We start from the raw sequence: 12,659 nt of genomic DNA, 5'->3' as shown, positions 1-12,659 counted from the left end.
TCGACGAATCGATGATGTAAAGCTGCCATCGATCGATCCGTCACGCTCAGTTGTACATTTCTCACCAATCGCTTTTTGACCGAGAGGTGATATGCAATTTATTTTCGATGGGGAAGAATTCTGTGCGCAAGTGACATCAGCAAACTACTGATTTGGTGACAAAGTGTCACAACAGTAACAAACAGATACAGAACCTACACAAGTGTCACAAACAGTACAAGCCAACAAGCATTTGACATTACAAATATCTACAGAGCGATACAAGCAGCACAAACAAACAAACATAACGAAGTATGTAGCGCTCGAAATAATATCATAATAGAAGTGCGAAAAACATATATACCTCGAAATCAAACAAGTTTTCTAATATAAATAAATATCTTGACGTGGCCGGGATTGTTTGTGATGAAGATGAATGTTAAGAGGTTGTCTGCAATCATCTCATTGGTGATAAGTGATAACGAAAACAACAAATGAGCACTTACCATTAAACCTGAGTCTGAGCAAGCAAATGCTGCAATACCACTCTTCTTGCGCTCCATGTGCATGCGTCCAACGTTGAGATCCGCGTTCAATAAATGGCAGTTTGCTACCTCCGCGCGATGGCGCCACAGGCTGAGGAGTATAGATTGATGTTCCAGAATACAATCGGCCAGATGTTTCTCAGCCTCGCATACTTTCCGTTTCGCCTTAGCTGCCTCCAGGGCGAGGTCAGAGTGGTCACCTTCAGACTCGAATAAAGAGTAAGATAGGCGTCACTCGTATCCAACACCCTTACATAATCGTAACCCTAACCCTAAAAATGGCCAAACCTTCGACTTGAAAATTTTCAACAGTTGAGATTGAGACTGCAGAAAGATTAGTGACGAGTTTGTTATTAGTACATGTAGTAACACTATATACTGGTGCATTAGGCCTTTCTCAGTGCCTCCTTAACTTCAAGAATCATAGAGGGGGGTAGAGTGCGATGTCCGTGGTATTTACGGTTAGCCCAAGCTGCCTCGCCACCAGTAAGACCTTGTACATACGCGGAAATGAAACGCGCAGATCGATTTGCGTATCTGTGTTGCGTACCATTGTTAATAGTGTACATACAAGAACAGCCAATGAAAATAAATACCTTTGAATTTGAAGTAATGGTACATCATCGAGGCATTCAATGACATTTCTCTCCATCGCATCCATATCACATGTGCGCTGACTCGTTCGGTATCGAAATTTTGCCGCGCCCCAGTATTGTTCGATGAAATTTAGTTCGCAATGAAACTTTGGATAGAAATCGCAGATGTGGCCACGGGAAGTGATGTATTCTTCGAGGTGAGATTTTTGCGAAGTGAAATCTGGTTGGGAAAACAATAATCGCCGGCAACAACAGTCTGTGCGGTTAAGCTCGCACTTGAATCCCTCGCACTGTGCATTGAGTCCAGTTGCAGGCCAGAGATTCCGCTCTCGAATGATTGTTTCCATGCCTTTGAACCAACCAGGCATGGTTGGGTGATCGTCGCAATAATAAAATTCCTGTGATTGACCGTTGAATGTGCCGTTCCGCATGTGTGGCCCATCTTTATGGTGCGTCCAGTTTTGGTGAGGTCTTTTGGGCATTTTCCGAGCTGACAAGGCATCCGGTGCTCGTTTTTGGTGGCTTGGTGCATTGTCAAACATGAACAAGCCTGTTGCGAAGCCGTTGGTTTTGTCGTCGAAGATATCAATTGAGTGCTCCACTTGTTTGAGCAGATCTAATGCGGAGAAGTACCCATCCCGATTTTTTCCCGCCTTGAAAATAACCCGCGCCTCGCTAAATTTTACGCAGTCAGCATTATTTCACGCAATGCTGCAAATTGTGACACTCACCTATCACCATGCTGCAACCGGCCCCATTCAGACGTTAACATATCCGAAATCATTAATGATGGTCCTTCGCCCTTGGGTTGAGGAGTGGCCTTCTCACTTGAGTGAGACCACCCCGTTTTGCGACGGTCGTTGGCATAAAAGGTTGATTCATCATGTGTTACGAGAATGAGACGAAATCGGCCAGCTTGAGCGACGGGGAAGCCCTTTGGTGTGTACTGAATGTTGCCATCATTATCGTAGATAAACATTCTCTTCTCGTACTCCTGCCATCGTTGAATGAACTGATTGCGATACTCAACAACATCAGGACGTTCATGGCCGTCAATGTACATGCCATTCCGTTTTCGTCCATAACGCCAATCGAGTTTGCGCAGCCACCGCTGCGCTGTCCGCTTTGAAATTACCTTGGCCTTTGCACCAAGCCTCTCCTGCACTTTTGGTGTGGCAACATAGTCCACAATATCTTGAGCTCGGATGTGGCCCTCCTGTTGCTGGACTTCGGACAGGTGAAGTTGAATTTCTTGTGCGAAGTCTTCGTCCTCAAGAATTGATGAGTGGTATTGACCGTATCGATGGAGAGGGAACTTCCCATTACAGAGAAACTGATGAATCCAGGTGCGTATGTTGCGTGCATGATTGATTCCTTGGCCTAGTGATTTCGAGGCCACGAGAGATGCTTCACGCCAACCATACGACAGCTCCGGATCAAGGTAGAGGTTCAAAGCACCAAGCATTGCTGTGATGCGAGATCGGAAAACCACATCAAGCTTCTTGTCTTTGCTGCTCGCTGCAATTTTTTCTCGAGCCCGATGTAAGGCAGGGAAGTCTTTGTAATCAAGAGCATTGAGAACTGAATCTGTGAATGTCTCTGGACTGTCATCGCAGGGTGGCTGTCCATTTCGGATGTCTTCCAGCATTTTCTGAATTTGTTCCTCCTGTTCGCTGAATAACATTTCAAAAGGTGATGATCGAGATGGGTTCTCTCCCATGGAATCCCCAGATGAATCTGATGCTGATTCGGAAGATTCTTCTTCCTCCTCTCGAACAGGGCTTGGCTATTTTTAAACGATTTGCTCATGCACACGAGCCATGACATCAGAACTCACCTCATATGGAGATTCAGTGCCTTCAACTTGGACACCTTCGAATTCCGGCTTCTTTGTAATCCAGCTGCTGATGAAAGTCTGATTTGTTCCCGCAATCCTTTTCCTTTTCAGAGCATGACGTCGTAGAGTCCGAGTTGAGTTTCCGGTGTAATGCTTTGGCCTTCCGGTATCTTTTGACCTCTGTCTTTCCCCTTCGGCAGCAGTATTCTGTGCATGAAAGAGGATTTCTGAGAATGTGAGAAGTGCTGCTTCATCCTGTATATCTCCCTCTTCTTCCACACTGAACTCCATATCATCCTCGGAATCACTGCAGCTGGAGTCCTCCTCAGAGTCAGAGACATCTTCGACCGTGGCTTTGTGGGACCTGGAAAGTGCAGACTGAATATTTTTGAGACGAGCCTTATTAGCTTTAGACTTTACACCCATTGAGAGATGCTTTATGTGTGTAATATCCCTGATTTTTGCTGCCTTCTCCTCCTCGTCCTGCCCAGGCACATATCACGTGATGTATTATATAAGCGGCCAAAAGTTGGTGTGCCGAAAACTTGAAAATCATTCCCTCGCATCCCATGGCCTTGTAAACTACTTTCTGACTGTATAGAACAAAAATTTTTGGGGGATGAAAATCTCCTCCAGTTTTGAATATTTTTTATTTCTGTTTCCTGGCAATTCAAGCTAAACTACTATTAGATAGTTCCTAGGATCCATATACATCAAAAACAAATATATGTGCTCATAATTTGAGCAATGACGAGGCTCTCAATGTGCTGATGTAAGCGGTGCTGGATAAGAGTGACGCCTATCTTAGTTTACATCCTGCCCGAAGACGGGTAAGAATAATGTACCACAACGAATGATTGACCTTACAAGGTGAGTATTCACAGGAAAATGAGGCTCCTCTCTGATTGAGCTTGATGAGTTGTGCGGCGAAAATTTGGTCATTGGCTGACAAGGTTTTTGAATGGATCTGAGGTGATTGGGAGATGTGTTTAGAAGAACCGTGTGATGCTGACTGTATTCAGAGAACAAAGATTGAGAAAAGGTTTCCGAGTTGAAGCTATGAGAGTTCATGAATGATATGTGAGTGATATGGATATGTGAGTGACAAATATCATGACAGAGTAAAACCGATACATTACAACTGTGTGAATTCTTGAGTCTGAATCTGATGTCAACATGTCCAAAGTGCGGGAAAACGTCTACCAAGGACAGCAGTGTTACTCGGTGTGACGCTTGGACCCGTGCTGGGTGGGAACGAGCATCTTTCGATACTCATATCAAGGTCTATAGAAACTTGTTGGATCCGTGTCATTCCAGTCCTACTCTAGGAGTTACTTCGGCCGATAGCCAACTGGCATACACCCGTACTTGGATCCGTCCTCCATCCATGTCCTTTCCATGTCCGCCTATCTCTGTTGGTGCGTGTTCATTTTCTCTCAGTTTGACTAAGCGCTATCAAGGGTTATTACATGTAACTGCGTATTCCGTTCCGCGCGCGCTCTCCTTACATATTACTTATCTGCCTCGTTTCATTGCTACAGTTCTCGCCTACGGGTTCCGGACGCTCACATAGTAGGATAAAGCCTCGCACTACATACAGTACAGTACTTCCCTTCCCTCAGACACTACCTTTGTTTTGCGGAGTCACTTAGATGTTCCTAGTATTATTTGATCAATTGACAAGCTTTGTTCACTTCTCACTTCGAACCCGTGTGTTCTTGACTGCTCCGAGAATGCACCTCTAAGTTTCCTTACCTAGGCTCTGCGCGGATCCGAACCGCTCTTGGTTTCCGACTTAGCATTTTTCATACCTAGTTATACCTCGGCTTCAAACCTTGTTTATACCTAGCCGCTACTTGCGGAACCGTGCTTCACCTAGAAACCCGCCGCTCTTTACCTAGGATCCTCTCGCTTTAGCTCTTTTCTCATCGTGCACTCACCGGACCCGCAGTCTCGCTTTTCCAAGGTCAACTTAGTTCTATTTCGTTCCACGTTTGCTCCCTTTGCATATTACTTGAAGGAAATGCTTCATAGCAATCCTCTTGGGTTGAGACAGCACACCCGCACTCAGTTGGATTTTATTGGTGCTCTAGCTTTCTTGCTGGCCAGTCACCTTTACTTCTTCACATCGGCATCTGAGCCAGCCCCAAATGTCGTGCCACAGCTACATGCATGACATAGTCTATATCTCACAGTTTACACAGGTGCAACTACCACAGTGCGATGTCTCACCTTCAGCTCCAGAACTTGACCCAGATACTCGCGTCGAGGATCAACTACAATTTAACGACTTTTGGAACATCGGCGATGACTTTGGTTCACTCGACGATGATTTTGGAGCAGCTGGGGAGTCTTTGGAGGAGAAGTATGAGGGTGCCGGGGCTTGTTATTCGAAAAATGGCTTGACCTTTTTGGATGTATTCAACGCCGATGAGTATGCGGAGTACAGGAAGGACAATCTATTATACCCTTTTGCATCCAAGGAGGAATGGGAAGTCGCTGGCTATCTCCTTCGCTCATCCCTTAGTATGGCAGCAATTGATGAATTTTTGAAGCTTCGCATGGTATGTGTTTGTACTCTGACACAGTGATTATAACTTATCTTCCAGATCCAAAATTTACAACTATCATTCAGCAACGCTAGAGAGTTGCGTAGTTGTGCCGAGATGCTCCCCAGCGGACCAAGCTGGAAATGCCAGACTATTCCCTCAATTCATCCTACAAAACTTCCTATCTGCTTATTCTGGAGAGATCCCATTGAATGCTTGGAAAGCCTTTTTAGCAATCCTCTGTTTCACGATAAGCTCGATTTCATCCCTCGTCGCGTATACAAAATGGCAGCGCGGCTTCTGAGGGTATATTCTGAATGGTTGACAGGTAATTCTGCTTGGGACATGCAGGTATGTGCAGATTCAGTCTACTCATTTTGCGTTGTCTTACCATCATTCCTGCAGAGCCAATATCCTAGAGGTGCTACAATCCTCGGTACTGTTTTATCTTCCAATAAAACAAATATCACTACCATGACTGGTGCCAGGATTGCCCATCCACTTCTTCTCGGCCTCGCCAACATATGTATGTGTACTCGTACGAAACTCTCATCAAAAGCCTTCATGCTCACGGCTCTCCTCCCCATTCCAAAGTACCTACACCCCAACCAATGGATGCATGGCATGCTTGAAGACCGCCTGGTGCATGAGTGCCTTTTGGTTGTCCTAAAGCCCTTGATGATAGCAGCAGAAGTTGGCATCATGATGTCCGATCTGGTGGGAAATGTTCAACACTGTTTTACGCCTCTTGCAGTGTACATCGTCGATACCCCAGAGGCAGCTATGCTTGCATGCGTGCGTGGGAAGACATCTCCTTTCACCATGGCTTCGTATCTGCAGTTTGGGGATCATTTCCGGCACCCCGCTCATACATGCGTGATAACTCTTGCTCAGCTTGCCAGTATCACAGTTGATCCAAATGATCTCGAGGCGTATTTTGAGGCATGCGCTGAACATCGGCTAAATGGTGTTCATGCACCTTTCTGGGAGGGCTTCCCCCACGCTGACCCCTCTATCTTCCTGACGCCAGAACCACTACATCACTGGCACAAGGAATTTTATGACCATGACCTTCAGTGGTGTCTCAAGGTTGTTGGTGCCCAGGAGCTAGATTTCAGGTTCTCCATATTACAGCCCATCACAGGCTATCGCCACTTCGCGGGTGGAATTTCTAAACTCAAGCAGGTCACAGGCAGAGTTCACTGTGACATTCAGCGCTACATTGTTGGCCTGATATCTGGTGTAGCTCCTCGTTGCTTCGTGATTGCAATACATGCCCTCATGGATGTCCGGTACTTGGCGCAGTGTCCTGCACCTGACGACGACTTACTGTCGTGTATTGACCAATCCCTTTTGACTTTTCATGAAAATAAGAATATTATCATGACGTTAGGTGCACGGATGGGAGTGAAGAAGCCGATTGACAATTGGTTCATCCCTAAGTTGGAACTCCTGCAGAGCATCATGTCCAGTACGCGCAAAGTTGGCGCCCTCATCCAGTGGTCCGCGGATGCAACTGAACACGCCCATGTGTCTGAAATTAAGGACCCTGCATGACACACAAACAATAATGATTACGGCCCACAGATATGTCGCCATCTGGATCGCAAGGAGAAACTGCGACATTTCGCGATTGCTACAACACTCAAGAGCCATGATCTTGATTGCAGTCCTGTAGACGTTGCCGAGGAGAATGAAGGGGAAGAAGACAATATTGATTACGATGAACAGGAGCCATCTGATCCCCGGACCGCCCTCCTCAAGGAGATGAATCATACGCGCATTACCACGAATTATTTCAGCAAAGCCAAGCGATTTGCTACCCTCAGCCGCAGAGAACTTGCTTACCCTCCTCGAACGTTTATAGGTGGTACCATTGCTATCCATCTCAACTATGATCCGTCTCGTGGCGGAGTCAAAGTTGAGGACATTTCTGTTGACTACAATATACCGGATCTGCACATTGCACTTTCAGATTTCTTGCAGCGTGACGCGAGAGGCAGAGGAGTAGTTCATGAGGTCGCTTCAAGAAGAAGACCGTTGATCGATTGTGCTCCAATCCTTCCATTTGATCGTGTTCAAGTCTGGCATTCGGTTCGTCTACAACAAACATCCTTCCACGATTCTAGTATCATATTACCAGCCCAGACTATACATGCCTCTCCTTCGGGCCCTGGATGGCCCAAAGGCCGATGAGATTTTGTCCTGGTTAATATAGACAGAACCGCTGAATGGCCCAAATCAGGCCTAACAGGTTAGCGCATTCTCATTGCATATATTTATTCACCAATACAAAATTGATGCATCCTTCGAAGGTCATGCAATCTGTGAGTTATACATTATTGTATGTCCAATCGCTCGGCGAGGTTCTCACTGTAGATGAGGAATTGGTAGTGTGGTGATAAGGGTGGTATGAGATATACTCAAGTAGTCCTCAATGAGCGAGATGCGTGTTGACCCAAGGGGATTGCTACTGAGAAGGTTCCTCTAAGTATATGTGTGGAGGGAAACACTGGGCCGGGTGCTTGGTCAGGCCTGGTAAGGTGCACGACGATGAGCGAACGAAAGCGACGTGAAGTGCTGGTGAGCGACGGCAGGCGACGATAAGCGGCGAAGCGCGACTTATAACGGAAGCGCGCGCTGAGAGGGAGTGATGTGTGCGTGCGGGTGGTGGAGCGGAGCGACTCTTAATGGACTAATTTGGCAGAGTTTCTAGTAATGTACGGCCGCGGCACTCGTATTGTATTATATGTAATGTAAGGGTCCATAACGGAAAACATACGAGATATGGCCATAAGTGCCGGAGATATGTCAGAATAATTGGAAATAGAATGGGAATATGCACCGACGAACCGAACGGACATGGAATGGATGGACGGAGGACTAGCGACAGAACCGAGGATGCACGACCGAAGTGCTCGTGCGCACGAGCGGCCGACAGAGCGCTCAAGTGCGCTGGATGAAATATGAGTCACGCTATATTAGGAAGTGATAGAGACGATGGGAATTTAGATCCCTGCAAGCCTACAGAGATATCAGTCTCTACATCGCATTAAATGGCAAGATCAATATCTCTGCTATGTACAGTGTTTGAATATTGGGCCGATCGATCCAGCCACCGGGATGCATACACTGAAATGTGCCAAGCATGCTGACGGCTCTCCTGTTGGTAATTTCATTTTGTTGAATCAACTTCGTGTGTTCATCAGTGTTATCCCTCGACTGGGGGATGTGGCGGATGTGCAATTAACGAAAGTGACGTCTTCGCATTATTCACACTCGTTTTTCTTGAATAAATACTTCGATAAAGAGATCTATGATGCCATTTACTATGCTTCACAATGATAGTATTAGTAGATACGTCCAATCATGCTAGTACTTACAATATTTGCTCGTTGAACTGAATTGTTCGGTTGGCACGAGAATATCTTTACTCCATTAAGGATAACTTTAGAAGCCTATCACATATCACAATATGAATGAGCGTGGCGCATTGTGCATTGTGCAAGGAAGGTCTAAGCACAACGTTGCTGTGTAAAACGTCTCGACCATGTCAATGGCACTGTCTTTTACCAATCATTATCTGCTGGCGACAGTTACAAGCTCCATCCCTGCTGGTGGCGATTTTTTACCTCGTTTGAAGGAAGACATGGATTTACTGATGAAAAACAAACTCTTACCTGTGGGTAGGGATGGCGTGCTTGCTGGAGGCAGATGAGTCTTATGGGAGGAGGGGATGAAAGGCAGGAAATCATCCATCCTGGATGCCCTTATTCCAGGATCGGACCTCACAACCAAAGATATCTTAGGCATCAGATACATCAAAAAAAAAGGTGAAGCACTCTTACAGGGAGCATCTTTATTACAGAACCTGCAGACTGGTCTAGAATGGAGGCTCAATGGTGCCTTTTCAGGTCCTGTGAAGAAGTTAAGGCGGCGGTGGGAGTTGGGGAATGATGAGACTGAGACAGACCTGGAGGAGATAGATGAAGATTCAATGATGGACACAGACACCAGCTGGTCACAGCAATTGTTCAATGCTGCAGCTGGACAAAAGAGACCAAACCTTCCCGTCAAGTCATCAGAAGAGAAAAGCTGGGAGCGCCTCTTGCGGAGTATATACTATGCTATGCGCAATATCATCCGTGAGGCCAGTGACGAATCCTCCCAATCAGACTCACCAAACCCCCTTCCCTCCAATGTTGTCCCGGAACCACGGTACTGGTCCTCTGAATTCGCCACCACACCCATTCCAGATGCCACCAAATCGCACAAGCCTGATTTAGTCCTCATGGACTTCAGGCTGAAAAAGAGTCAATCAGGCAAAAAGACCTGGGCGGATGTTCTCACCAATATCGAGATCACCAAGTCGGAATTAGTTCAAGGAAAAGATATACCCATATTCCTAGGGGTCGCCACCAAGGGTTATCTTATAATGCAAGAACAGCTGTGGCGCCGTTTCATTGTTTTATTTAGTATTGCAAACCTCCAGCTCCGCGCTCATTATATGGACCGCTCTGGAATGATAATCTCTCAACCCGTCCCAATTGGTTCAAGTGCCGTGCGTTTCGTCGACATCTTGAATGCAATAACACTATCAGACCTAGCTTCCCTTGGGTTCGATCCTACTGTTCATGTTTGTACCGACCTCTGCTCCACCGGTTCTCACAATGATCTTCCTGAGGGTATAGATCCCATGCCAGAAGGAACAAAAGGCTGGGTAATGGACAACGACGGTGAGGTGTACTGGATTATGGATATTTTATGGAAGAGTCGTGGTCTATTTTCGCGCGGGACCGTTTGTTATTGTGTTCAAGATCAGCACGGAACAGAGTTTGCATTGAAGGATTGTTGGGTCGATGCAGAAAACCTGGATCATGAAGTGATGCTCCTCCAGGCAGTCGATGGCATTCCAAATGTGGTCAGTCTCAAAAAATATTGGGACGTCCAGTATGCTGGACAATCAGACTGCACAGCAAGGATTTGCGAACACATTAGCAAATACCTTCTGGAAGCACCAATATACTCTAACAAGGTTCATCGTCGCATGCTATTGACCCCTTGCGGGCTTCCGCTGACGACCTTCAAGTCCCTCCCTGAGCTAGTCAGCATTTTTTGAGATCTTATTGTTGGTGAGTTTCTTTTGTGTTTGTTAAAGTTCTTTGTAATGACAGCCACTACCAGCTCATGAAGCAATGGTCACCCAGTGGAACGTTCTACACAGTGACCTCAGTCCCAACAATATAATCATCCACGACGGAAAGGGCTACTTCATCGACTTTGATCACGCCAAATTCCTCAAAAATAATGCAGCAGTAGATTCACGTGGTACTGTAAGTTATATTTCTATACATTCTTCGTTTATATATATAGCTCATATGCCTCAACCTTGAAGGGAACTGTACCCTATATATCCTGCCATCTTCTAAAGCTCATGGGAGACGTTCCACGTCCATCCATGATCGACCACAGAGCCTCCGACGACCTGGAGTCACTCTTTTATATCCTCCTCGAATTCACAACCACGTATGAAGGACCCAATGGTAAAGTGTTGGCCGAAGGAGTGCACCCTGTCAATGCCCCTAGGTGGCGCAAGGCTTACCTGACGATGGATGGAGATGGTCTTGGGACTAGTGGATTGTTGAAGAAAGAATTTCTCATAGAGAAACATCCACACTACGAACCAACACCATACTTTCGAGCTTGTCGCCCCATCCTTGAGGAATGGCGCAAGGCAATTGGGGATGCGCTACACAATGAACGTGACTTGTCTCATGAGGAAATCCTCGAGATTATGCAACAGGGTCTGGAGAAAATTCTAAGCTTTCCAGGTACCCCAACATCGCTAAGTGTTGCATTTTTGCCAGTGCCATCTGTCGCCACTTCTCCTCCTACTTCTCTTCCTCTCCCCGCGCGTCCTCATCACCCCACTTTTCTCCCTCCTGCTTCTCTCCCGCCCCCTCCTATTGAAGCTATGACCCAGGATACTGGTGTTCGGCCCCGTCGTTCGGGGCGGAAAATGCAGATGCTGCCTCCTGAACTCCCGTCAACGCCATCTGTTACCCGGGGCGCAATTTCTTCTTCAGCTTCTGGCTCCATGGCATCACCATTTCATTCCTCTTCTCCTCCCCCCACTTCTGGCCCTATGATCAAGGAGACTCGTCTTCGACCTCGTCGCTCTGGGCAGAAGAACAAAATGATTCCTCCTCCACTCCCATCATTGCCATCTGTTGGCCCAAACAAACTTCCTGTCTCAGGTGCTGGCTCCATGACTGAGGAACTTCCTAGTAAGCCTCGTCGTTCTAAACGGAAGACTCGGAAGCAGGTTTAACCGCACGTCCATTATGTTTAACTGTACACTCAAGAACTCAAAAGGCAGGAAGCGCAGGCGCGATTTCTTTGGCTCATTATTAGTTATCTTATTTCACACAAAACTCAAGAATACTTTATGCCATCTTCACTCATGAACTAAGACCTTGGTAACATCAGTGTTCATGTGCATGCCGGTTGCCCTTCATATGGTTCCTTGTGCAAACAAGTCCAAGCGCTGATTAGCTTATGTAATACATTTTAAGTATTACCGTAACTGACTACCTTACAGCTTTGTTTTCTTCACTCGATGCCTCCCAGGAAAAGGGCCAGACAAGGTTCCCCAGGTGATAAGTCGAGGAAGGGAGCCAAGGTGGCACGAGCAGATGTTGATCCTGCTCGATGAAGCTCACGGTCCACGCGAGGTATCAGTGGTCATGCTGCACAACTTCAAAAAACTGGCGAAACTCTAATGGCCCAAACGAGGCGAAAGAAGGCATTGAATGATCTTGATATAAGCGACTCCGAAGAAAATCCAATGGCTCCTTCGCAACTCAAGAGACGCAGGAAAAAAGTAATTTTTTTTCAAAAATTCAGTGAAAGTACCCAACTAACAAATGTTTGTCAGGCCAGCACTCCAAAGAGTTCTGTTGAACCCGATTCTTCATGGCCAGAGAGTGAACACGCTCGTCTCCACATAGCCCGCCCTTCAGATAGGTTTGGTTTCAAGCCATCCCAGTCCCAGGCAACCCATCCCATCGGTCACAATCACAAGGAAGCCGGTAGCGAAGTCACAGAGCAGGATTTGGAAAATCGTAGTGGATCAGGAGACTTGGATGATTTT

The 12,659-nt window shown here is 46.5% G+C and overlaps 3 protein-coding genes across 3 annotated transcripts; 2 read left to right on the top strand and 1 right to left on the bottom strand.

Moving 5' to 3' along the window:
• Nucleotides 1-2,471: 2,471 nt before the first annotated feature.
• On the bottom strand, nucleotides 2,472-2,708 carry HD556DRAFT_1187991 (uncharacterized protein; the record flags this gene model as incomplete). The annotated part of the gene is made up of 1 exon (XM_041296117.1): nucleotides 2,472-2,708. A coding segment is annotated over one exon (237 nt), but the record flags the coding sequence as incomplete, so codon positions are not given.
• Nucleotides 2,709-4,980: 2,272 nt separating this feature from the next.
• On the top strand, nucleotides 4,981-7,702 carry HD556DRAFT_1449075 (uncharacterized protein; the record flags this gene model as incomplete). Its single annotated transcript, XM_041307538.1, has 5 exons — nucleotides 4,981-5,112; nucleotides 5,162-5,521; nucleotides 5,567-5,857; nucleotides 5,912-7,036; nucleotides 7,094-7,702. The coding sequence occupies 5 exons, from the start codon at nucleotides 4,981-4,983 to the stop codon at nucleotides 7,700-7,702; spliced, it is 2,517 nt and encodes an 838-aa protein (XP_041154519.1).
• A 1,540-nt stretch (nucleotides 7,703-9,242) lies between these two features.
• Nucleotides 9,243-11,837, top strand: HD556DRAFT_1449074 (uncharacterized protein; the record flags this gene model as incomplete). Its single annotated transcript, XM_041307537.1, has 4 exons — nucleotides 9,243-10,541; nucleotides 10,612-10,638; nucleotides 10,681-10,839; nucleotides 10,902-11,837. The coding sequence occupies 4 exons, from the start codon at nucleotides 9,243-9,245 to the stop codon at nucleotides 11,835-11,837; spliced, it is 2,421 nt and encodes an 806-aa protein (XP_041154518.1).
• Between the last annotated feature and the right edge of the window lie 822 nt (nucleotides 11,838-12,659).

The sequence above is a fragment of the Suillus plorans genome (assembly GCF_016647745.1).
Source record: "Suillus plorans strain S12 chromosome Unknown HD556scaffold_83, whole genome shotgun sequence".
NCBI lineage: Eukaryota > Fungi > Basidiomycota > Agaricomycetes > Boletales > Suillaceae > Suillus > Suillus plorans.
This window is presented reverse-complemented; position numbering and strand designations above follow the sequence as displayed.